Raw genomic sequence first — 22,588 nt, forward strand, 5'->3', positions numbered from 1 at the left:
CTCAGGGTTCTGTCCCCTCCCGCATGCTTTTTAACATCTATATGCAGCCGCTGGGAGAGATAATCAGGGGGTTTGGGCTGGGTGTTCATCAGTATGCGGACGATACCCAGCTCTACCTCTCTTTCAAATCAGAACCAGTGAAGGCGGTGAAGGTCCTGTGTGAGTGCCTGGAGGCGGTTGGAGGATGGATGGCGACTAACAGATTGAGGTTGAATCCTGACAAGACAGAAGTACTGTTTGTGGGGGACAGGAGGCGGGCAGGTGTGAAGGACTCCCTGGTCCTGAATGGGGTAACTGTGCCCCTGAAGGACCAGGTGCACAGCCTGGGAGTCATTTTGGACTCACAGCTGTCCATGGAGGTGCAGGTCAATTCTGTGTCCAGGGCAGCTGTCTATCAGCTCCATCTGATACGCAGGCTGAGACCCTACCTGCCTATAGACTGTCTAGCCAGAGTGGTGTATGCTCTAGTTATCTCTCGCTTGGACTACTGCAATGCGCTCTACATGGGGCTACCTTTGAAGGTGACCCGGAAACTACAACTAATCCAGAATGCGGCAGCTAGACTGGTGACTGGGAGCGGCCGCCAAGACCACATAACACCGATCTTGAAAGATCTACATTGGCTCCCAGTAGGTTTCCGAGCACAATTCAAAGTGTTGGTGCTGACCTTTAAAGCCCTAAAGGAGGTCCATCGTTCTGCCCGGATACTGAGGTCCAGTGCCGAGGGCCTTCTGGCGGTTCCCTTGTTGTGAGAAGCCAAGTTGCAGGGAACCAGGCAGAGGGCCTTCTCGGTAGTGGCGCCCGCCCTGTGGAACGCCTTCCCATCAGATGTCAAAGAGAAAAACAGCTACCAGATTTTTAGAAGACATCTGAAGGCAGCCCTGTTTAGGGAAGCTTTTAATCTTTAATCAATTATTTTATTCTTCTGTTGTAAGCCGCCCAGAGTGGCTAGTGAAACCCAGCCAGATGGGCGGGGTATAAATAATAATAATAATAATAATAATAATAATAATAATAATAATATATTATTATTATTATTATTATTATTATTATTATTATTAAATGGCTGCAATTCCTCAGAGATCGCCTATCCTCATATGAACCAACCCGGACTGGGTGATTTTCGTCTGAGGCCCTTATTCATATGCATCCTCCAGAGGGTGGCAACATGAGAACCGGCCTTTTCTGCAGTGGCTCCCTGTTTGTGAAATGTTCTCCCCCGGGAAGTTCGCCTGGCCCCCTGTTGCATATATTTAGGTTCCAGGCAAAAACATTCCTCTTCTCCCAGGTCTTTGGCTAATTAAACAATCTATGGCCTTTTAATCTCTTTGGTTGCATGGTGTGTGTGTGTTATTGTTTTGTTTATTACTATGTCACATATTTTTGTCTTTTTATGCTGCAAACCACCCTGTGATCCTCGGTTGTAGAGCGGTGTATAAATTTAATAAATAGATATCTGTGTTTGCTGGGCAGCTGCATAAGCATTTTCTAATTCATGGTAGAGCATGTATTTTGCAGGTTAAATCCCTGGTATCTCTGGTTAGGGGTGTGAAAGACCTCAAACCCTGGAAAACTGCCACCTATTGGTGTCAACAGTACTAGATAGACCCTTTGGCTTGACTTGCTTGTTGTGTCACGAATTGCAGTCTTACCTGGCAGGTGGCAGGTAGCTGCCACCATTGAGCATAGTAGTTGCTGGGGTGGGTAGCTGGTTTTGGACTGGGAAGCCATGAGCGTGCTCAGCAGCAACAGACTGGGTTAAAATGCAACTGTCGGCAAAGAAGGACAACTCCTCATCAAGGTGGGAAAGAGGTTAAAGTAATCAAGTGTGCCCCAGCAGCAGCAACTGGACTCACCAGAGTAGTCTGATGAACACCAGTAGCACAGGTGCAGAAGCAGGACATTGTCTCATTATCAGTATGAACAGAGCAAGTGATTTGAGGGCAATAGCGCCCAATAGAGCTGGGCAATATATAGATATATCCCCCAAAACCGGTTTGAAGTCCTTATCGTGATAGCAGTTTCATAATTTTTGACCTGGCAATATACAGTATTGCGAATCATGTGTGTGTGTGTGTGCGTGCACATGCGCGATGCAAAAATGACAATGTAGGAAAAACCATAAAGCCAGCCAATGCCTCTACATAGCTCCATCTTTATTTCAGACATGGTGATATATCAGTATATCACGATGTTTAGCTGGTGGTATACTGTGAAGTTAAAAACCAGGTATCACCCAGCCCTACTGTTCACCTCTACATAGTTCCATCCTTATTTCAGGTGTCCTGATATATCAGTATATTGCGATGTTTCACTGGTGATATATCACGATGTTGAAAACCAGATATCGCCCTGCCCTTGTGCCCAACCTCGGAGTATTCAGGGCCTTGTTATTTGTGGAACTTGACAGTATCGCTAATGAACACACACATTGTTTCCCTCCTTTCCCTCTTTTTGCAAGCTCTACGTTTTCCTCTGTCCTGCTGACATGATGTGGAAAGTTGCACAGTAGATGCTGCACCTTAATTTAAATGCGACCACCATCCATTGCTAAACTTCCTTCTGGACAAATTCTTCGGACAGGCCTCTTTTTGCCAACATCTGCATTAGTGTGAATCCTGCAAAAACAGAAGTTCTTTTTATAGACGTGTGCTTTGATTTACATTCTCTCTCTCTCTCTCTCTCTCTCTCTCTCTCTCTCTCTCTCTCTCTCTCTCATTCCCCCCCCACCCTTTATTTGGGTCTGGCAGCACCACTGTGCAGCAGTCCAGCTGCAGGATCTCGGGGATCACCAACAAGTGCTCGAGCAGCAGCAGCTCCAGTGAATCTGAGAGCAGTTCAGAATCCGACTCAGAGAGTGAAAGCAGTTCTACCGAGAGCGACAGCAAGAAGCCCTCTCATTACTCCAGCCCAGAGGTAAGGAGTTCTGCATCTTTCACTCCCGTTGAAACATAATGAGCAAGAAGTTAAGTTTCCAAATCAGTGGAACCTTTGTCCCAAGTAATGTGTTTAGTTAGGATCAAGGAGGTTTTATGCAGTGTTTTTTTTAATAATAAAAAAAGGAAAAACGGCGCCGGAACTCACCATGAAGTTGTTGCCGTAAGTGCCACACCTTTAACACACTTTTTACGTGGGGGGGGGAGGTGCCAGTACTGCAGAAAAAAGCACTGGTTTTATGTCGCATCTTGGTGGGTGGGTGCTACATGCCTTAAGTGTGACATTTCGTGTAGTTGAGGAATTGTGGGGGGGGGAGCGCTTTTTAAAAATCCTTTTCAGCCCTGTTGCCTATTGGAAACACAAGGCAGCCTTGAGCCAGTAAGTCTATGAGACTAAAATAAAAGAATGCATATGCTTTTATGCAAATTTCAGAGCATGGCTGAGCACTGTGTGTGTTTAACAGCGTGTCCTATATGAAGTATGAATGCAATATATCCTATATTCCAGACACTCCCCCCCCCCAAGCCTACTCATTGGTAAACACCACTCCTGTAGCGTTTCACTCCTGTGACAAAAGGACCACTCCCTTATGTGTCTGCTCCACTACACTACTGTTCCTAGTATACTTGCAGCTTCTAAACTGCAGTTTTATTCATTCATCTAAAACATTTATATACAGGGGTACCTCGGGTTACGTACCTGATCCGTTCCGGGGTGCCATTCGTAACCTGAAAAGTACGTAACCTGAACAGCATTTTCGTGCATGCGCAAAAACACGATAGCGTGCTTCTGCGCATGCATGGACTGCGCAAAATGCTTCTGCACATGCTCGTGGCGAACCTGGAAGTAAACACTTCCGGGTCCACCGCGTTCGTAACCCGAAAGTACGCAACCCGAAGTGTATGTAACCCGAGGTATGACTGTACTGCCTTTTATGAATGACTTTAAGGCCATTTAGAAAAAAAATGAAAAGCAAGTAGCAATATCAGCAAAGCAAACAGAAGATAATAGCTGGGACAAAATAATATATTTACACTGTATTCCTATACACCAACAAGGTGCACTCCAGACACCACTGAACTACAGCTCCCAATATTCCTGTTTTAGTTTGTGCCCAAAAAACCTGGACAACGCACCTTGCCCTGAACACTTTCCTGGGCAGCAAGTCCCATTGAACTCAGTGGGGGCCATTTCTGAATAGGCACTATGGGATTGTGCTGTTAAAAGAGATTAAAAATAGTTATTAAATATTAACAGCAAATGCCGGAATACTTCCTTTGGATGGGGCTTTGTGTTCCTGTTTCTGAATAAGTGTAACATCTGTTCAACCCTGCAACTCCACCTGAATTCAGTAGTTCACGTTTGTTTCTAAGGTCATTTGTTTCTGTTTGTAGTGGAGGAATACCATTAATCAATGCCTACACTATACTAATAAAAGTCATTAACTGTATATGTTGTCTTTCATACGGTTTCCTCCCTTTTCTATTCTGAGAGGAGCCCTAGTCAGTTATGGACAAACGTATGAAGGGTAGTTCTCTTTATGGAATCTCCACATACAAAGGCGGTGCACTTGTGAATATTAGATGCTGGTATTCAAGCCAGGAGACTATCCCCATCCCCATCATGTTTTGCTTGTGAGTGCTTGAGAAATCTGCTTGCCACTGTGGGAAATGAAGTGATGGGCATTCTATTATGATAATAGAATAGCTGCACTTTTTAGTTAAATAATATTTTTATTTGCTGGCCATGTAAAGAATTCCTTAAGAGTATAAAAGCACTGTAAAGTCTCTATAAGCTGGAGTGTTATGAAATGTTTCATTTTCCTAGCCTGAACAGCCATCGTCAAACAAGTGGCAGCTGGATAAATGGTTAAATAAGGTGACTTCACACAAAGCACCTATTCTGAACCAAAACGGACTGGAGCTCTTTCAGTGTTACAGCAAAGGGAAAGATGAAGGGCAAGACTGCGAACATTTACCCCCCATTTGCCAAACCAGTCTCAGAGATAAAGAGGTTAAGAATCCCAGCAAGGAGGAGCTGAGGCCTAGGACAGCTAACAAAGCCCCGGGGCATAAAGGAGGGAAGCAGAAATCGCCTCCTTTGGCTGCTGCCATTTCTGGAGATAGTGGTCCTCTGAGGAGGACAGCCTGCAAAAAACAGCCGAGAAGGACGGAGAGGACCTCTGGTGGTGATATCTTAAATGGCCATGCAGCTGATGATCTTGACTTGAACCAAGTACTTTTGGAAAACAATAGCACATGTGAACAACCTAAAACCAGGCCGTGCAACAACAAAGTTGAGCACAGGAAGGAAACACGTGCTGCCTGTGAAAAGAGGCGTACAAGGGGGTCAGGTAAAACAGCACCCAAATCCAAGGAATTTATCGAGACAGATTCTTCGTCTTCAACGTCCTCAGATACAGATTCTCAGTCAGAACAAGAGGATTACCCTTTACACAAGCCTCAGACTGTGATCTCAGCATCAGTTGGAAGTGACCAGAAGCTGAAGGACCCTGGGAATAATAATAATACCAACAAAGCAAACAGCAGTTGCAGTGCCTTTGGTTCAGTTAACACCAGGACTAGTAGCGATATAGCAAAGGAACTGGAAGAGCAGTTTTACACCCTGGTTCCATTCGGTCGGAACGAGCTCCTATCTCCCCTGAAAGACACAGACGAAGTGAAAGCACTTTGGGTCAAAATTGATTTGACTCTTTTGACCAGAATTCCACAGCACTTACCTGAGGAGCCGTTGCAAATTAATGCTGGAGTTAAAGAAGCAATCAGTATGCAGCACAACATTGTTACTGATCTGCCAGCGGAAAAGGTCATCCCCAAATCTAGAAGGAAACGCAAGGTAGGCTCCATAGATTTGTTTTTAATTTTTAAAGAGCTAAAGGGAAGTGCTTGGATTGCATCTAAAGTGTATGCCTGTGTAAGTTTCCTGGGTTGTATCCAGTGCTGGGTGAACAGAGTTCTACCTCACAACAGGACATCCATTTCCTCCTCTCACCTCGCCCCCTCATTCTCACAGTCTGCTCCAGAGGGCCCCACAAGTCTGTTGTGCCAACACAGCTGTAACATTGGGTCTACAGCCCTTATCCTTCAGTCATTATAGTGGCTCACAACATAGCCAAGGGTGGTGGAGGTAAAATTTAATCAGTTCACATTTTGCAAACCTACCAAATTCAAAACCAAAATGTGAACCGAAGCACAGCTGTCCTTTTAAGTTTGTCCTCCTCCAAATTCTGCAATGAAGTTCTTAAGCAAGTTTTTTTAATGTACGTATCATGAGTAACTGTGCACAGAAAAGAACATATTAGTGAAAACATTGTACAAAAACTGCTTGCAAAAAAAGTGCATATTAGGAAGAAAATGCCTCAAAATGTGTACAAACTTTGTGGGACCTTTAACGGAAAAAAGCAGCAAACTGAAGCAGGCATGGGTTAAACTGAAGTTAAGGATGGAAAAATGAGAAAGTAAGAGAAACCAAAACTGACAGATTCATCCATTCCTGTCTCTCTCTGCAAATGCAAATAAGATTCCATATATTTTAGGAGAAACCCCTAAATGGTCCCCTAAGAACTTTGAAAGCTATAAAGAGATTAGAATCTGGTTTTTTTTATAAAAAAAAGTAATGCAGATGAGGCCTACATTTCTGTTTAGCATACAGTTAATTTCTAATTTGACCCTAAAGTTAGAGTACCCATCTAATCAGGATCACCCAGCGTATTGGGGTTGTGCCCACATACCTACCCTCTCTAGAACAGTCTTGCTCCTGCTTGCTAAGATGGGGAGGTTGAGGCTGGCAGAAGAGTTGGGCTTTGTCAGGTCCCCCTGCCAACAGGACCTCGACATTTATCACATACACTTGATTTTCCCCAAAAGTCCTATATGCACTGGCGATTCGTTATGTGCTGGGGAGCAGTGATGGGGCAGGGATGAGGCCGAGTGAAATGGCGCTGAGGTCAGAGGAGCTGCAGGTTGGCAGGAGTCAATGTCAAGGAGTGCTATAGAAAGTAAACAATGTGCCCTTTAACTAATATAAAGAAATAAATGCTGACACAGGAGTTGTTGTTATGTTCCTAATTGTGAATAACTAACATGGCTTAATACTTAATATACAGTGGTACCTCTACTTACGAATTTAATGCGTTCCGAACGTACATTCGTAAGTTGAAAAAAATTGTAAGTCGAATGCCATAGGAATGCATTGGGAGAAAAAATTCGTAAGTAGAAGCAACCCTACCTAAAAATTCATAAGTAGAAAAAATCCTATCTAAACCGCATCCAAGATGGCGGACGGAGCTCCATTCGTAAGTAGAAACATTCGTAAGTAGAGTTATTCGTAAGTAGAAGTACCACTGTATGTATGTACACATACACACACACGAACACACGAACATGCATGCATGCATCCTACCAAAATATAAAATTTGTAAGCACTACAGTGTTCAATAAATAGTAATATTCAACATCTATACTATTACCTGCACAAATTGATATATGATGGACCCTTTTCTTCCCTTAGTATGAAAACGAGGAAGAAAACAGGGAGAGCAAGAAGATTCACACTGAGCAAGAGTGCTCTTCACATTTACTTGCTTCAGCCCAAGTTGCTTCCGCATCAAATAACTGTAATATGATTAAAAACAGGTATGTGTTTCTTGTGTTAGATGAGATTCGGTCTTTTAAAATTCAGTGTAAATGATACTTGGTATCTAAAGGGGAATGGTTTTGAATATTGGTGCAATTTACTGTCAAAATGTGTTAACTTCTACTTACAACTACTGGATTTTGTTCAAAATATTTATTTGTTGTTATGGCATATGAAAAAAATCTTAGCATTGTAAATATCTGCAGCAAAAAAAGGGCACATTGAACTGATTATTTAAAACTGCCACTTGGCTTGAGCCTTCAGGGTAGGACAGGATGCAATCATTTAAAACAATTTCTAGAGGTGTGGCATGCTGATAACTTCATCTTGATTGCCAGTGGCAGCGGTATAGCAATGCCAGCCTAGCCCTCGCAACGAAGCAGAGCAGGGCCACACTGAACCGCCTGCCTACCTGTTCAGGGGGAGCTCGACCAGATGGCTCTTGGCAGGCGGAGAGGAGCACTAGGTTGGGCTGCGCTGAGGTCGCCTGTGGGGTGTGTGTACCCAGGGGCACAACCCCCCTGGCACTTTCACACACACACACACACTACGCCTTGGTCAATGGCACTCATCACCTGACACTGCTATTCGAATGTCGCTGGATTCCTGTAGATGTCAATTTAAAAAAATGATCTTTTGTGAACCTTTTTAGTATGGTTGAAGTTGCAGTTCACACTAGTGCTACAAGAGAACCAGAATTATACAGTGGGAGATTTATTTGGGAAGTTGCCATCGCTCAACAGTAGAGCATGTTAAATGCATGAAGATAGTCCCAGCTTCTCCAGCTAAAAATAGCAGGTGATGGGAAACATTTCTGCCTGGCATCTTGGACAGTCATTTTGAAACAGATACAGTAGTAGTACTGGGCTGAGTGATCCAGTGGCCTGACTCTGTTTAAGGCAGATTCATATGTTGATATACTTCTTTTAGGGATTAGGTTTCGTGGGGTTTATTTATGGCAATTCATTGCAGGGCCTGTTGGTTCCTCCCTGAGGTCTGTTCCTCCCTAAGGCGGACAGGCATTTGCACAAGCTGCTTGTGTTGATGTCATCAGCATATGCCAGTGTCTAGGTGCCCCTCTCCATATTGTGTGTAAATTAAGAGAAGGTGACAAAATGACGCTGGCATGGCGCTAGAGAATTGTGACAGCAGTCACAAGTGGTGTTATGGCCATTAGGGAACAGTTAACTCAGCTGCGATACTACATGACTTGAACAATTAGGACTGTGCTTATCTCAAATTATGTGCAAGGAAGGGGGAAGATTTGCATTTCTCAATGAAAAATATTTATTCTGTGATGGGGAAAGAGATACTGTAGTTCCTTGAGGGATTTGGGGTGGTGGATCTACTTAATAGACATTTTCCTTGTACAGATGATGTAATTTGAAGTTCACTATCTCGAAAATTAAAGCCTTTAAAAAAATTTTTTTAAAATCGAGAATGCTAGAGAAATGAAAAACCATATTATAAACTCAGAGCTAGCAGACTGTTCAGTCCACAGTCTTACCCTGCCATGTTGTCTTCCAGCTAGACTATTATGTTTAATGGGTATTTCTTACCTCTTTATAGATGCAATAGAGCACAATATGTGCTTAATCTAGTCAGAAAAAAATATGGGGCAAAATATACTTCGTTTTATAGCACTGTTTTAGTGTTCTAAGTTAATTTAGCAGGTCCTCTCTCTGTTCATTAATTTATCTTATTAGTCTTTAAAATCTGGAAGCACCATGCTTCATAATTTAGAAGCTTTTTTATAGGTCATCATCCAGCATTTAGCCTACTCCAACGTGGACATGTGTAAAATGTAAAACCGTGCTTCCGAAACAGTGCTCTGCTGTTAGTTTAAAATGCAAACATTTTAATATGCACTTTCCCTCCTCTTGTAAATGTGCACTTTTTGTAAGGAGTGCAAAGAGCTTCAGCATGGCTGCCTCACCTGCAGCAGTGCTATCATCCCATTGTGTTACCGGAGGATTAGCCTTGGGATCCCTTCCAAGTCTACAGTTATATGATTCTATGAAATGCTCCTTGCTCACAGCTTTTTTAAAACCAGTACTTAATTTATGCCCTTGTATGCCACACCTCCTTCATGGAGCTCAGGGTGGTGCACCTACTCCCTCCTACAGTGTGGTGTAGTGGTTAAGAGCAGTAGACTCGTAATCTGGTGAGCCAGGTTCGCTTCCCCGCTCCTCCACATGCAGCTGCTGGGTGACCTTGGGCTAGTCACACTTCTCTGAAGTCTCTCAGCCCCACCCACCTCACAGAGTGTTTGTTGTGGGGGAGGAAGGGAAAGGAGAATGTGAGCCGCTTTGAGACTCTTTCGGGTAGTGATAAAGTGGGATATGAAATCCAAACTCTTCTCTTTTTCTTCTTCCTCACCCTCATTTTATCCTCACGATTGCCCTGTGGGACAGATTAGGCTGAAAGAGAGCAACTGGCCTAAGGTTATGCAGAGAGCACCATGACTTAGCAGGGATTCCATCCTAGTCTAACACTCTCATGCAGGAGGAGCTCACATGGTGCCCTCCCCTATTGACCATGCAGGCTGGGACTGATAGGAGCTGTAGTTCAGCAAGGTTTGTAGGACACGGCATCACTACTCCTGCCTTAACCATTATACAGCAGTAGTTCTTACAGCGCAATACATAGTTCTAGTTACAGGTAGGTAGCCGTGTTGGTCTGACGTAGTCGAAACAAAATAAAAGAATTCTTTCCAGTAGCACCTTAGAGACCAACTAAGTTCGTCATTGGTATGAGCTTTCGTGTGCATGCAAATAGTGTGCATGCACACGAAAGCTCATACCAATGACGAACTTAGTTGGTCTCTAAGGTGCTACTGGAAGGAATTTTTTTTATTTTGTTTCAGTGCAATACATGTTCATTTCAAAGTAGGTCTCACTGAGTTCAGTGGGGTTACTCCTAGGTAAATGGGGACAGGATTTCAGTCTTAACCATTTTCTTATAAATAAAATGATAGAAAGCCCTCAGCTTTTAAAAATACATATTTCAATAAGCATTTATATGTGAAAACGTTGTGCAGATTTTGTTGTTGTTGTTTAAAAAATGGCACAGGCAGGAAATAAACTGATTTCTCTATCCCTAACCCAATATTAATGTCCTACACTTGTGTTCTGGTCTTGAAATCTGGTTCTGCCACTTAATAATGTTACTCTGGGTCAGAATGTCTAGGCCATAATGTGGCTGTGAAACAGAAACAAATGATAAAAATTATCATCTGTTGAACTTTGCTCTAGGAGCAATAAGTAATAGCATACTGCAGAATGCTGGAATGTTTTGATTTTGTGGAGAGAGCTGCACTTAGAGCATTGTAGTGCATATTTATCAATTTCCCTCTTTGTGCTCTTTTGGCTTTTTGCTCTTTACCAGCTCCATGAGGCTATATTTCGCTCTCCTCAAACCCTGAATCAAATTAAGTTAACAGCACTATCAGAACCTGGTCAGCAAGTTCAGAGAAATTCCAGCTACTTAGAAGCACATTTCTCCGTTTCAGTCCACATGAGGTTTATCAGCCTGATTTATGAAGTGTCACCTGTGATTGCAAAATAGTACTCAATAACCTAAACTTACTCTTAAAAGCGTCATCTTATTTTCCAACCATCTTTTAAAACAATATCTAGCAACTCTTCATTTCTGTTATAAGTACTTGGGTAGATACTAAGCACCGAATTGTAGTTTGCTTCTAGAACAAAAGAGAACAACAATCTAGAGCTTTGCTCCTCATACTGCAAAAGTTGTTTCCAGATGAAACAGTGGTCAGCAGAGTTAATCCTTCCAGTAATCTGAAACTGATAGTGTTCATAATTTATAAAATGTTTATTTCCTCCCAAGTGGCATTTGTGACCATCCATTACTATAATTTCCATTTCCAGCTTGGCAACACCAATAAATAAAAATGAGAGAATGCTTCGGTCGCCTGTTTCACCCATCTCTGATGCATCAAAGCACAAATTCCCTAGTGATGATCTAACTTCTTCTAGCAAGCCTCATGGTGGCAACCTATTTTCTTCCATATCCTCAATAAAAAAACACAAGAATGAGAGTCGATCCCACCTGCACCAAGGAGATTTCAATGTAAGTTTTGATAACGTATTTACCATAATAAGAGCATCTGTTGCTTTAAAAACCTGCCCATCTACTTTTGGTCTGTGAGTCCAATTAATGCCTGAGGTATGGTCATATATGGGTGGAGAGAGCCTTCTCAGTGGCGGTGCAGAGAGTGCATGCAAAATGCAGCTGGCCTCCCTCCTGGTGTTCTGATGCCATGCAACCTAAAAACCTGTTGCAGCAGCAAACCTTTGGTCTTAACTTAGTGCTTCCGTCACATTCATTTTTGTTAATTTCTATGCGCTAGTCATCTGTGTATTTTATTGTTGGTTTTTTAAAATGTGATTCTGCTTAATCTTCTTGTTGTTTAGCCGTGTTTTGACTTGAAATGAAAAGCCGATATATAAATCTGTAAAATAAGCACACATTTGAATAGCAAGATTAGCAACAATGTTGTCTGCATAATTATGTATGTGCAGCCCAAGCCTATGCACAAGAGGATGCAGGCATACAAGGTTACTCTCCTTTTTCCAATTCAGCGGCTTTCCTTGGATCATCCAAGCCACTTCTTAATCAAGGAGCAGTTAAAAGTTGCTCTTCTTCATTCAGTGGATCAAACATTTCTATGTGTTTTCATGTTACGACTGCAGAGTTTAATTTATTAACCTATGGGGGAAAACTTGCTATCTATTAGAAAGTTACCCCAATTAATCAGGCAGCAGATTATTTTTTTAAGGTTTCATAAAAATAATTAACCTTTTTATTACAAAAAAGCTGCTGCATGCTTAATTTATAGTTAAGAATACTTTAAAAGGGAAAAATGAGTGAATTTGTAACTGATTTCTGATTGCCTCCTTTACTATTTCTTCAGAAAGCAATGTACATCAATTCGGAAAATTCTGTACTCTGTAGCAAGGCACATTGCCAAAAGGAGCCCTGGTCACCTGTATCTATTATGCACAAAGACTGTAGAAGAACAAAGCTTATCTTCAATGATGGGTGAGTAGAGGGGGGGGGGGTTTCCTCTAGAGATTCATGTTTCATTCCCTCTATTTCTGATGTTCAGGCTGCGAGTGTTGCTGCTTTTGTGAAGGGAAGGTGGTAACTACATACTTTCTCTATAATAAGAAAACTCAGTTCTCCTCCAGTTGTTCGTCTACAGCAGTTCCACTGCCACCATTCAATCTCCCTTCTGAACGTCCCATTCTGAACCCTTAGCTCACCAGTAACCCAGTAACTGGCGTGGTTCACAGCACAGCCATATACAGAGGTACTCTGCTTAATAAAGATAAATCTACATTTATCTATTACAAGTTTGCTCTTGCCTGTCAAAAATACTTGCTCTCTAACATATTTTTTTGTTCATTTAATAAATGTATTGCCAATTTGATGATTCGTAACTGAATATGTGAACTAGCGCCATTGAAAAGCATTGTTTTTTATTCAACATTGGATAATACATGGTGATGAGACACCACACATTCTTCTGTCAGCAGGTGGTAAACACATCTGTGTGAACTCATCCTAAGACTTCCATACTCAGGGCATGACCTGAATCAGCTGAGAACCAGTTTTATTGTGTTTTAGTATACAGTATGCACTAGAGTCTGCTGTGATGGAGGGTTTTTTAAATGAGTCTCTCTAAATAACGTCCGGATATGCATTTCTCCAAATTTATTGAAAATAAGTTTGTTTATGCTGTTTATTGAGATTTTATTAGTGTTTTTAATGAACCCTTGTAAAATTCTATTCTGCAGTGAAATATAAGATACGGCCCGTGTAAATTGACAAGAAAACACAACAGCTTTGTGAAATTAAATATGTCAGTTAGGAGAAAAACGAGTATTTGAATGAAGCTAACAATTAAATTTCTATATTACAATTTAAGCTGCAGTGCGCTCAGTAAATACATAGCATTGACATCAGGATATATTTGTTTCTTTACATACTTGTATTTTTATTTAAATAAATACTTTTGTATATCCAAAAAAACACCCCTGCCACATGAATTTAATTCCCCTCCCCATCTACCTGCATAATTTATAACAAATTGCAAGACAGTCTAAAACCAGTTATTTTAGAATAATTCAAAGTGAATACTGCTGCCGTACCAACTTATATGTGTCTGACTGTCTGTAGAAGATAGCAAGTAGTAGAAATGCTTTATTTCTTGCTGTCTTGGAGCAATGTTTTAGAGGAATTGGTAGCAATACAGCTAAAAGTACTTCTTTATAGATAGGCAGTAAATTGTTTGATAATTTCAGCCTCGATTAACCTCGGATATTGTGTGGAGATTGCCCTTGTTAAAGTGAGTACAAAGTTTTAGAGCTTTTTGTGGAGAGATCATTCAACATGTGTAGTCTGACCTGTCATTGTTCATAATACCAATTATAAATACTAATTAGAAACATTTTGAGCCAATACGTTTTTGTCCCCGATATGTTTTTAATCATCCTACACAAGAATGAAGGACCTCTTCTGTTTGTCTGATTTAAAATGTATTTTGCAAAGTTATGATTATTGCTGTGATTAGCTCTTTCAAGGGTTCACGCTAGAAATTATTCTTAAAGCAAATAACCTATTAACAGTTATTCCTTAAAGAGGCAATGTCTGCAATCGTTTTGGGAGACTCAAAACCTCATTCTGTGGCCTGCTGATCTGGTATAATAGTTCACAGAATTGGGCTTGATTTGCATATTAATAGCTACTATCTTCCCACTAAGGGATATTGCAAGAAATCAAATGGGGTGCTCGCTTCTTATGAATAGGTCCAAATCAAACAGGACTCTACTCACAGGCTTCTATGAGCAGACTCTCCTTGAAATAAACCACAAGTGCCCTTCACCACCATCTCCCTCTTTCTTTATCCCTGGGACCCAGTTACTTCCCATGAAACCCTTGGGGCAGAAAAAGGAGACATCTGGTGGCGGAGGCACTCTGCAGCTGGTAGCCAGGTCCCCAGTGGATTATTTTCCACCAGAGATGGTATTGGGACTACAGATTCCAGCAGTCCTGGTAGGAAACAGATAACACTGCTGTCAATTTCTGCCAGCCAAAGGCCATCAGAGCCTTTTCTTAGAACAGCTTCTTGGATTTCTGGTGCTGTACATAGGACAAGCAGCCAGCTTTTCTTCACTTGCATCTACCATGATTTCCAGCAGCCATTTCCAACACTCGAATGAACTGTAAGATAGTGGCTGGGAGAGATGGGGAAGCCGTGCTTGCTTGACCTCCTGGCAGGTGTGTCACTGGAGAGCAGGAGGGGAAGGCGGCAGGGAGGTTGGCTCTGTGCAGACACACTGGTGAAGCCGTTAGGATGTTCCTGCCAGTGCATTTGCAGAGTGCTGGCCTCCCTGCACCTTGCCCCTCGCAGTAAGCAGAAGTGACCCATCTGCGGGGAGGTCGGGTAAGCACCTCCGCCTCAACCCACCATCCTCTGCTGGCAAGATTGCTTGCCAGTTGGCAGTCTAGACATCTGCACTGTTCCTTTCTCCTTAACATAAACAACATAACAGTGGCTTCCTCTCCTAGTTTTTCCTGTTGTCTACCCCTTACATTCATCTTCTTTGTGCCATATTTTGAAGCCCAGGTAGTTACAGCGGGGGAGTGGGATACTTTCCTTGTATGTTTAACTATGGATCTCTTGGTTACAATCTAGTAATCCTATGGTGTCAGGAAACAACAGGTGCATTGAGGAATAAGAGCATAACAACAACAACAACAACAACAACAACAACAACAACAACAACAACAACAACACTCAGATTTACTTACTACACTTGACCTTAGCCAAATGGCCAAGAAGTGATTTTGCCGCCGAAGTACATTACAGGATCCTGCCCCTGTAGGAGACCTAGAGATGTAAAATAGATTGCTAGCCTCCCCTCCCTTTTGGCAAATGACTGTACTGATGGGTTGGTGATGTGATCGTACTGGACTATTTATTTTAAATGTTTGTAAATAATGCCAATAAAGGTTTTGGTTGATTGATTGATTTACTTACATGTTGTTTTTAGGGCTTATTCCATAGTGTCGTGTTTGAAACTCCAATCGAAATTTGAGAATGCATGAAATGCATTTTATCAGCATATATTTGTTTCTTTTGAAATAAACCATTAAGGACTTTTCTTTTAAACAGATATAGCTGGAAAAAAAAGAATATTCAACAAATCTAGTAACTCAAATCATTTATGCTGTGTTGCATTCTAGGCCACACAATGTGGAACACTTTATGCAAGAAGCTAAAAGGAAGAAGCATAAAGCGGATGCGATGGTAAGAACAAGTCAGTTTTTGACGCCTTATTTCAGAATACCTGTGTAATGCAACTTCTTCATCAAGGAAAGTTAAGTAGTGGTGTTTTTTAAAAAAAGAAAAAAAAGATGATAACTAGCTTTATTAGTAAGGGATGTTATGTGTGTAGTTCAGTATGCCTTAAAGCAGGCATCCCCAAACTTCGGCCCTCCAGATGTTTTGGACTACAATTCCCATCTTCCCCAACCACTGGTCCTGTTAGCTAGGGATCATGGGAGTTGTAGGCCAAAACATCTGGAGGGCCGCAGTTTGGGGATGCCTGCCTTAAAGTAATCTGAGATTAATTAGTTGATACATTCTTGGATAAATTAAAATTTGATTCCTTCCATTCACAAAAAACTCTTTGATCCAGTGGAGGCTTCTGTGAACAGACGGAAGAAGGCCTTCATTGGTTGGTTTGCTCCCAAATTTCATTTTTCTCTGCAGCCCACTGGGCCCTCTCCAATCTGTTCTTGAAGATTGTGGAACTGTCTGCAGCAGCATAGGAGGTAGCTTGGGGCGGGAGGCCAGGAGGACCTGTGGTCGAAAGGGAGAATTTATGAAAATCACATCCCTGCCTATTCACAAAAGCCTTGGATGGATCAAATAACCTCCTGTGATTGGAAGGACAGCATTGGATACAACCCATTGAATATATGCACCTGTTTTATGCCTAATCCTCACCTGTTGATCTCGGTGGACCTTGTTTCCAACAGTGGTCAGCGAAGGTAGGCAAGGGCAGACTCTTGCACATTGCTTCATGACATCAAGTTCCACTGCTGCTTGCCGGGAGTGGAAGGGAGCTTGCTGATAATGGCTTCAGAACCAAAACACATAGCATTGCCTTTTGTTAGATGGCAAAAATTATAGGTTTTAATTTAACTAGTCTGATTTTTTATATAATGTTAAATGAAACCATTTTGTTCGTAATTATCCATTAGAATAAACCAGAGGCTTCAATTTGTTTTTATTTGGAGGTTTTGTTTTGTTTTGCTATATACTGCTAATTTTACAAACACATAAATGCACACAAGTGAGATATATGTGTGTGTGTGTGTGTGTGTGTGCGCGCGCATGCATATATTAGCCCTGCTTAAATTCTGTCCATTAAATTTCCTTTTTCTTCTCAGTCTTTTGCTTAGTTCTGTTTCTGTTTTAACTTTTATTTATTTACCTTGAAATTACGCTGCTATCTATAACATTTTCATAGTGAAATACATGCTTGAAAGCAACAAAAGAAAACTAATTCACTAACAGCTGAACATTTGGCAGTAAAAGAGCAGCAATATTTTAAAACAGCAAGAGTAGACAGCACCATGATTAGGAGCAAACAGTTCACATAAGTTCTCTGAAAGAGGAAGGCCTTCTGCCACTCCAGGAAACACAACAAGAAGGAAGCCATGTGAAGTCCTTTTGGAAGAAAATTCCACAGCATCAGGGTGGCAAATGAATATGTCCTGGTCTTTGTGGAAGCTAATCTAGTTGGGAGATGGAATCTGTTGCAGGACCTTCTCAAAAGGTGTTAAGGCAGAGGGAAGACTCACTTCGGAAGAGACATTCCTTGAGATAATCATGAGCCAACCCAATCAGGGCAATTGCTCTCCCACACTTAATATTTTATTTTAAAAGCATAACTAACCCTGGTTTTAATTTCATGTGTGGTTAAACCCTCAACTTGTATCAGCTCTAGGATGTGTATATAATGCTCTCCATTTGTTCTGATTGCTGGGTTTCTTGTCTTCAGGTGGAGAAATTTGGCAAGGCATTAAATTATGCTGAAGCTGCACTATCCTTTATTGAATGTGGAAATGCTATGGAACAAGGACCCATGGAATCCAAATCCCCCTACACAATGTATTCAGAAACAGTTGAACTTATTAGGTAAGATTGAGTAGGTTATTCTGACCATTGATTAGATCCTTTGTCAAGCATATATCTGAATACTTCTAAATATGGACAGCAATTGTAAGTAGTGAAATAGTAATAAGGGGCAATCCATTATAAGATCACTGAAGATTGCAATCCTGTGCACACTTACCTAGCAGTAAACCCCACTGAATTCAATGGGGCTTCCTCGTAAGTAGATACGTATAGGATAACACTGTCAGAAAACTTTTTAATTGCTAGGTCTAATCCTGCCTAAGTTACATTGTCATCAGAAAGTATCACTGTACATAGCGGTTATGAAGTTTGTTCAGGCACCTTTTGATTTTTAGAGAGATTTCTTCACTCAATGTGATTTTGTACCCTGCCAGAAAGAAATTGCACCAAAGATGCATTAAACTGGTGCTGTAAATTTAGACTTTACTAATGGGAGACATGATGTCCTTACACTCGTGTTTTTCTGCCTGCTTGGTGAGGGAGACAATTCAGAGAGAATTTTGCAAAAAGAAAAAGAAAAGTGCAAAGCTACCCTTAGTCTCTTCAGAAATTGCACCAATGCCCAAATTTAACTGCAATATTGTGTGCACACACCCCAGCTTGTGGAATTCATCATTTAGTTGAGATTCTTCCAGTACAGATGCAATGACCAATTTAAAGGAGGGGCTGAAAGTGTGCATTCCACACACTCAAAAGCTTGTGACTTGGTGCTAAGAGTTTTTAGAAGACCCAAATATCTTTTACAGATCTAGACTTCTCAAAATTTTCTGGGAAGAGGGATTAATCATTAAACTAGTCTGAGAACTCCAGCTCTGGGAGAGGAATAGTGGTCTTCTAACACCTCTCAGAACCCTTAACAAACTTTGTTTCCCAGGATTCTTTGCAAGAAGCCATGGCTGTTTAAAGTGGGATGGTATTGATTTAGATGCAGAGTGCAGATGAATAGCTATTTAAAGGCATTATTGTGCTGGACTAAAACTAGCCAGGCACATGGCCCCAGTGGCATTGAAAAGGAATTGCTACTTAAAAGAGGAGGGTAGAACATATTGATGGAAGAAGAAGAAGAAGAAGAAGAAGAAGAAGAAGAAGAAGAAGAAGAAGAAGAAGAAGAAGAAGAAGAAGAAGAAGAAGACATGCTAAGGCTGTAATCTGGTGTAGAGGTAGCCAGCAGTAAGTCCCATTGAATTTAATGGGCCTTGCTTCTGAGAAGAATTCATTGAATTTTCTGCAATATGATATACAGAATTGTGCTGTAAATCCTCAAGTGCCATAAATCAGCCCAGCTCCATTATGATTGGACACTTATTATAAACATTCTTTGCCATTAATGCATGTTGACCTTATTTACTGTCCTTGTTCTTGCTTTTTTGAAGGTACGCTGTGAGGCTAAAACCCCACTCAGGCCCTAATGCTATTCCAGAAGAAAAACAGTTAACGACATTATGGTTAGTAAATTGCTATTTATTTGAAAGACTTGCTTTATTCTGTGACTCAGTGACTCATACCACTGAAGACTCCTGCTTCTTCCATTTATAAACTCATAAGTTATATTCAATGGTCAGGGATTTTTTTTTAAAAAAAACAAAAAAACCTTGCCCTCGCTTTGAAGGCTTGACTGTGACGTCTCTTGATTTTCTAAGTGGCAATGTCAAGTGTAGTGGCATACCATCCAACTTCAACACCCCATTCTCCCCACTCCCCATATTCATGTATTAAAATTCCCAGCTTGAACAAATTAGCTCCTGTGTATGTCTACCCAAAAGTAAGTCCCACTGAATTCAGTGAGACTTGCTCCAAGGTACGCGTGTACAGGATTGCAGCCTAAGTTTTCTTTTGACTGCAGTATTATATTATGTTAGTCCTAACACTTCTTAAACTAGCAAGCTTACAGGGACACAGCTTACAGGGACACAGGTGGCACAGTGGTCTAACCCACTGAGTGTCTTGGGCTTGTCGATCAGAAGGTTGGCAGTTCAAATCCCCGTGATGGGGTGAGCTCCCGTTGCTCTGTCCCAGCTCCTGCCAACCTAGCAGTTCAAAAGCACACCAGTGCAAGTAGATAAATAGGTACCACTGCGATGGGAAGGTAAAGGGCGTTTCTGTGCACTCTGTTTCCCGTCACGGTGTCGCATTGCGCCAGAAGTGGTTTAGTCAAACGCCAGCTCCCTCAACTTGAAAGTGAGATGAGTGCCACAACCCCATAGTTGCCTTTTACTGGACTTAACCGTCCAGGGGTCCTTTACCTTTTACATTACAGCTAATCCTATACATAAAATAAAATAAAAACCAAACAAAAAACCAAGCCCAAGCCAATGCATACCTAGTTGGTGGGGGTGTGTGTGTGTGAAAAACCTTTAAAACTTATCATGAGCATACCCAAGTCCTGCTCCACATACCAGCCTCTCCCATGAAGAAGTTGTTTACTGGGAAGCAAGGTTCCCCCCAAGCCTACCTAGGCTTCTAAAGAAAAGGGCAGATGGACCCTGCCACCCTCACCACAAGTAGCCATTCACCAGTGGGAAGGGTGCATACAAGAGTTTCTTCAGAGGATGGAGAGAAGAGTCCCACTACATGGCAGTCCCAATGGAAGCCTCTCAGTATGAAAACACTCCGAACTGTATGTGATCTTTCTAATCCACTAAATAGAGAGGTGTGTCTGGTTGCACATTTGTTTCTGAATAGCAGTGCTTGTTGTTGTTTATCGTTTAGTCGTGTCCGACTCATCGTGACCCCATGGACCAGAGCACGCCAGGCACTTCTGTCTTCCACTGTCCCTCGCAGTTTGGTCAAACTCATGTTCGTAGCTTCGAGAACACTGTCCAACCATCTCGTCCTCTGTCGTCCCCTTCTCCTAGTGCCCTCCATCTTTCCCAACATCAGGGTCTTTTCCAGGGAGTCTTCTCTTCTCATGAGGTGTCCAAAGTATTGGCGCCTCAGCTTCAGTTAGCACTCAGGGCTGATTTCCTTATGAATGGATAGGTTTGATCTTCTTGCACTCTTCTTGCACTCCATGGCACTCTCAAGAGTCTCCTCCAGCACCATAATTCAAAAGCATCCATTCTTCGGCGATCAGCCTTCTTTATGGTCCAGCTCTTACTTCCATACATCACTACTGGGAAAACCATAGCTTATACAGTGCTTAAACAACCAGGGCCATCTTAACTGTTGGTGCTAGGAGTGCATGGCACCCGGGTGCCGCGCTTTCAGGGGTGCCAGGCCGAGAGACCAGGGCGAGTGTTGGAGTCCAGGGAAGAGCCACCGCAGGCTCTTCTGCTGCAGACGGCTCTTCCCCACACTCCAACGCTTGCCCCCAAACTCGCACCAAGCCGCCCGCAGCAGAAGAGCCCGCGGCCCTCCGTTCAGCTGTCGGCTCTTGCCCCAACTGCATGGCAGATAACTCTTTCGGCGTTGTGCCTGGAGCGCCGTGTAACGTTGTGGGCGCTGCGCAACGCATCCTGTTTCATGCACCGAGCTGTGGGTTCCTTTGCTGGCTTTTCCACTGTCGGCGCACGGTCCCAGCACCGGCCAATGTGGGGTGCTAGTGCAGAATGACGGGGAATGCAAGCGGCAGCAGAGGAAACATCTCTGGACGGGATCAGCCATGCGCCGACAGTGCCGACGGCAGCAACAAAACCCGACAAATAGGCGCTATGAGTCACTGCCAAAAAGAACGGTTTTAGGGTGGTTCTCTCCCTTAAAAAAGGTCAACAACTTTGGGTTCCCCCCCCAAAAAAAAGGTCACCTAGGGGCACCAGGCGGATCTTTGCACCCCGGTGCGACATATGCTTAAGATGGACCTGTATACAACCCTTATTGCACTTTCTGGATGCATCTGTTTATATGGGTAGAAATGTGCAGCTCCATCCAAGTCTGCTAGTTCTTACATGTGTAGGTACCAGAGCTGGATCAGGGCCTATCCAGCAACAGAGACCTGCACGTGAAAGCAGTTTTGCACACTTTGCCCAGTATGGAAGCGCCTTTCGATGCACACCTGCAGCATAATGTTCCATCCGAGCCTTGTCGAACTGGATAGGACTTCATTTTTCATCTTAATAGGAATGCTCACCCACTGCTGATACACATGACGGATTGCTCTGAACTGCAGCTGGCACAGGGAGACTGTTTGTAAAGTTCTGGTGGCTTCTCAGCCTGTGATTTTACTATAATTTCAAATTGCATTTTATCGTTGTTTTGTTCATAGTTGATGTAAATTCTATTTAACATTTATACTGAAAATCAAGATCCGGACAGGTATTCCGCCCTTTTGCTCTGCAGGAGGTTTTTGTTCGTTCATTTGGTTTTTGCTTCCCTTAGTTTATTTTAAAATAAACTTCCAGATAAAATTACGTTGACTAATGTAGCTTTAAAGATAATATAACTTTCATTTGCTAGCACCTTTGGTGGAGAAAATTAATTGGTAGGAATTTTGTTTTAGTGACCTCGTGGGGGTTTTTTTTTGCGGGGTGGGGGGAGAGGGAGACTGGAGATTGTAAACAGTTCCATAGAGCTAGCAGCAGCACACCAGCAAGTGGGACTTAATCCAAATGCATAAAAGGTACTGCATCTCATTAAAAAGAAAGGTCAAACAGAGGGAAAGTGGAGGGAGGGTTCTCTCTTAGCAGCACTGAATAACAACTCCTAACTCACTGCTTGCCACATAGTGGATGAGTTGCTTTCATTTGCATATTCACTGTACCTGGGAAGGTTACAGGGTGAGAGTAATGACTTCAGGACTGTAATTCTATTGTGCAGCCTGGA

At 42.3% G+C, this 22,588-nt stretch overlaps 1 protein-coding gene across 5 annotated transcripts in view; it reads left to right on the plus strand.

Moving 5' to 3' along the window:
• AFF3 (ALF transcription elongation factor 3) overlaps nt 1-22,588 on the plus strand; it is a 226,647-nt gene that overhangs the window by 190,076 nt on the left and 13,983 nt on the right. For all 5 annotated transcript variants that reach the window (XM_035114249.2, XM_035114250.2, XM_035114252.2 and 2 more), the window contains 8 exons: nt 2,751-2,916; nt 4,765-5,793; nt 7,468-7,592; nt 11,484-11,685; nt 12,530-12,657; nt 15,868-15,931; nt 17,694-17,830; nt 19,204-19,275. In XM_035114249.2, coding sequence (XP_034970140.2) covers nt 2,751-2,916; nt 4,765-5,793; nt 7,468-7,592; nt 11,484-11,685; nt 12,530-12,657; nt 15,868-15,931; nt 17,694-17,830; nt 19,204-19,275 — 1,923 coding nt within the window. The remainder of the gene's footprint in view (nt 1-2,750; nt 2,917-4,764; nt 5,794-7,467; nt 7,593-11,483; nt 11,686-12,529; nt 12,658-15,867; nt 15,932-17,693; nt 17,831-19,203; nt 19,276-22,588) is intronic.

Source organism: Zootoca vivipara, chromosome 4 (assembly GCF_963506605.1).
Source record: "Zootoca vivipara chromosome 4, rZooViv1.1, whole genome shotgun sequence".
NCBI lineage: Eukaryota > Metazoa > Chordata > Lepidosauria > Squamata > Lacertidae > Zootoca > Zootoca vivipara.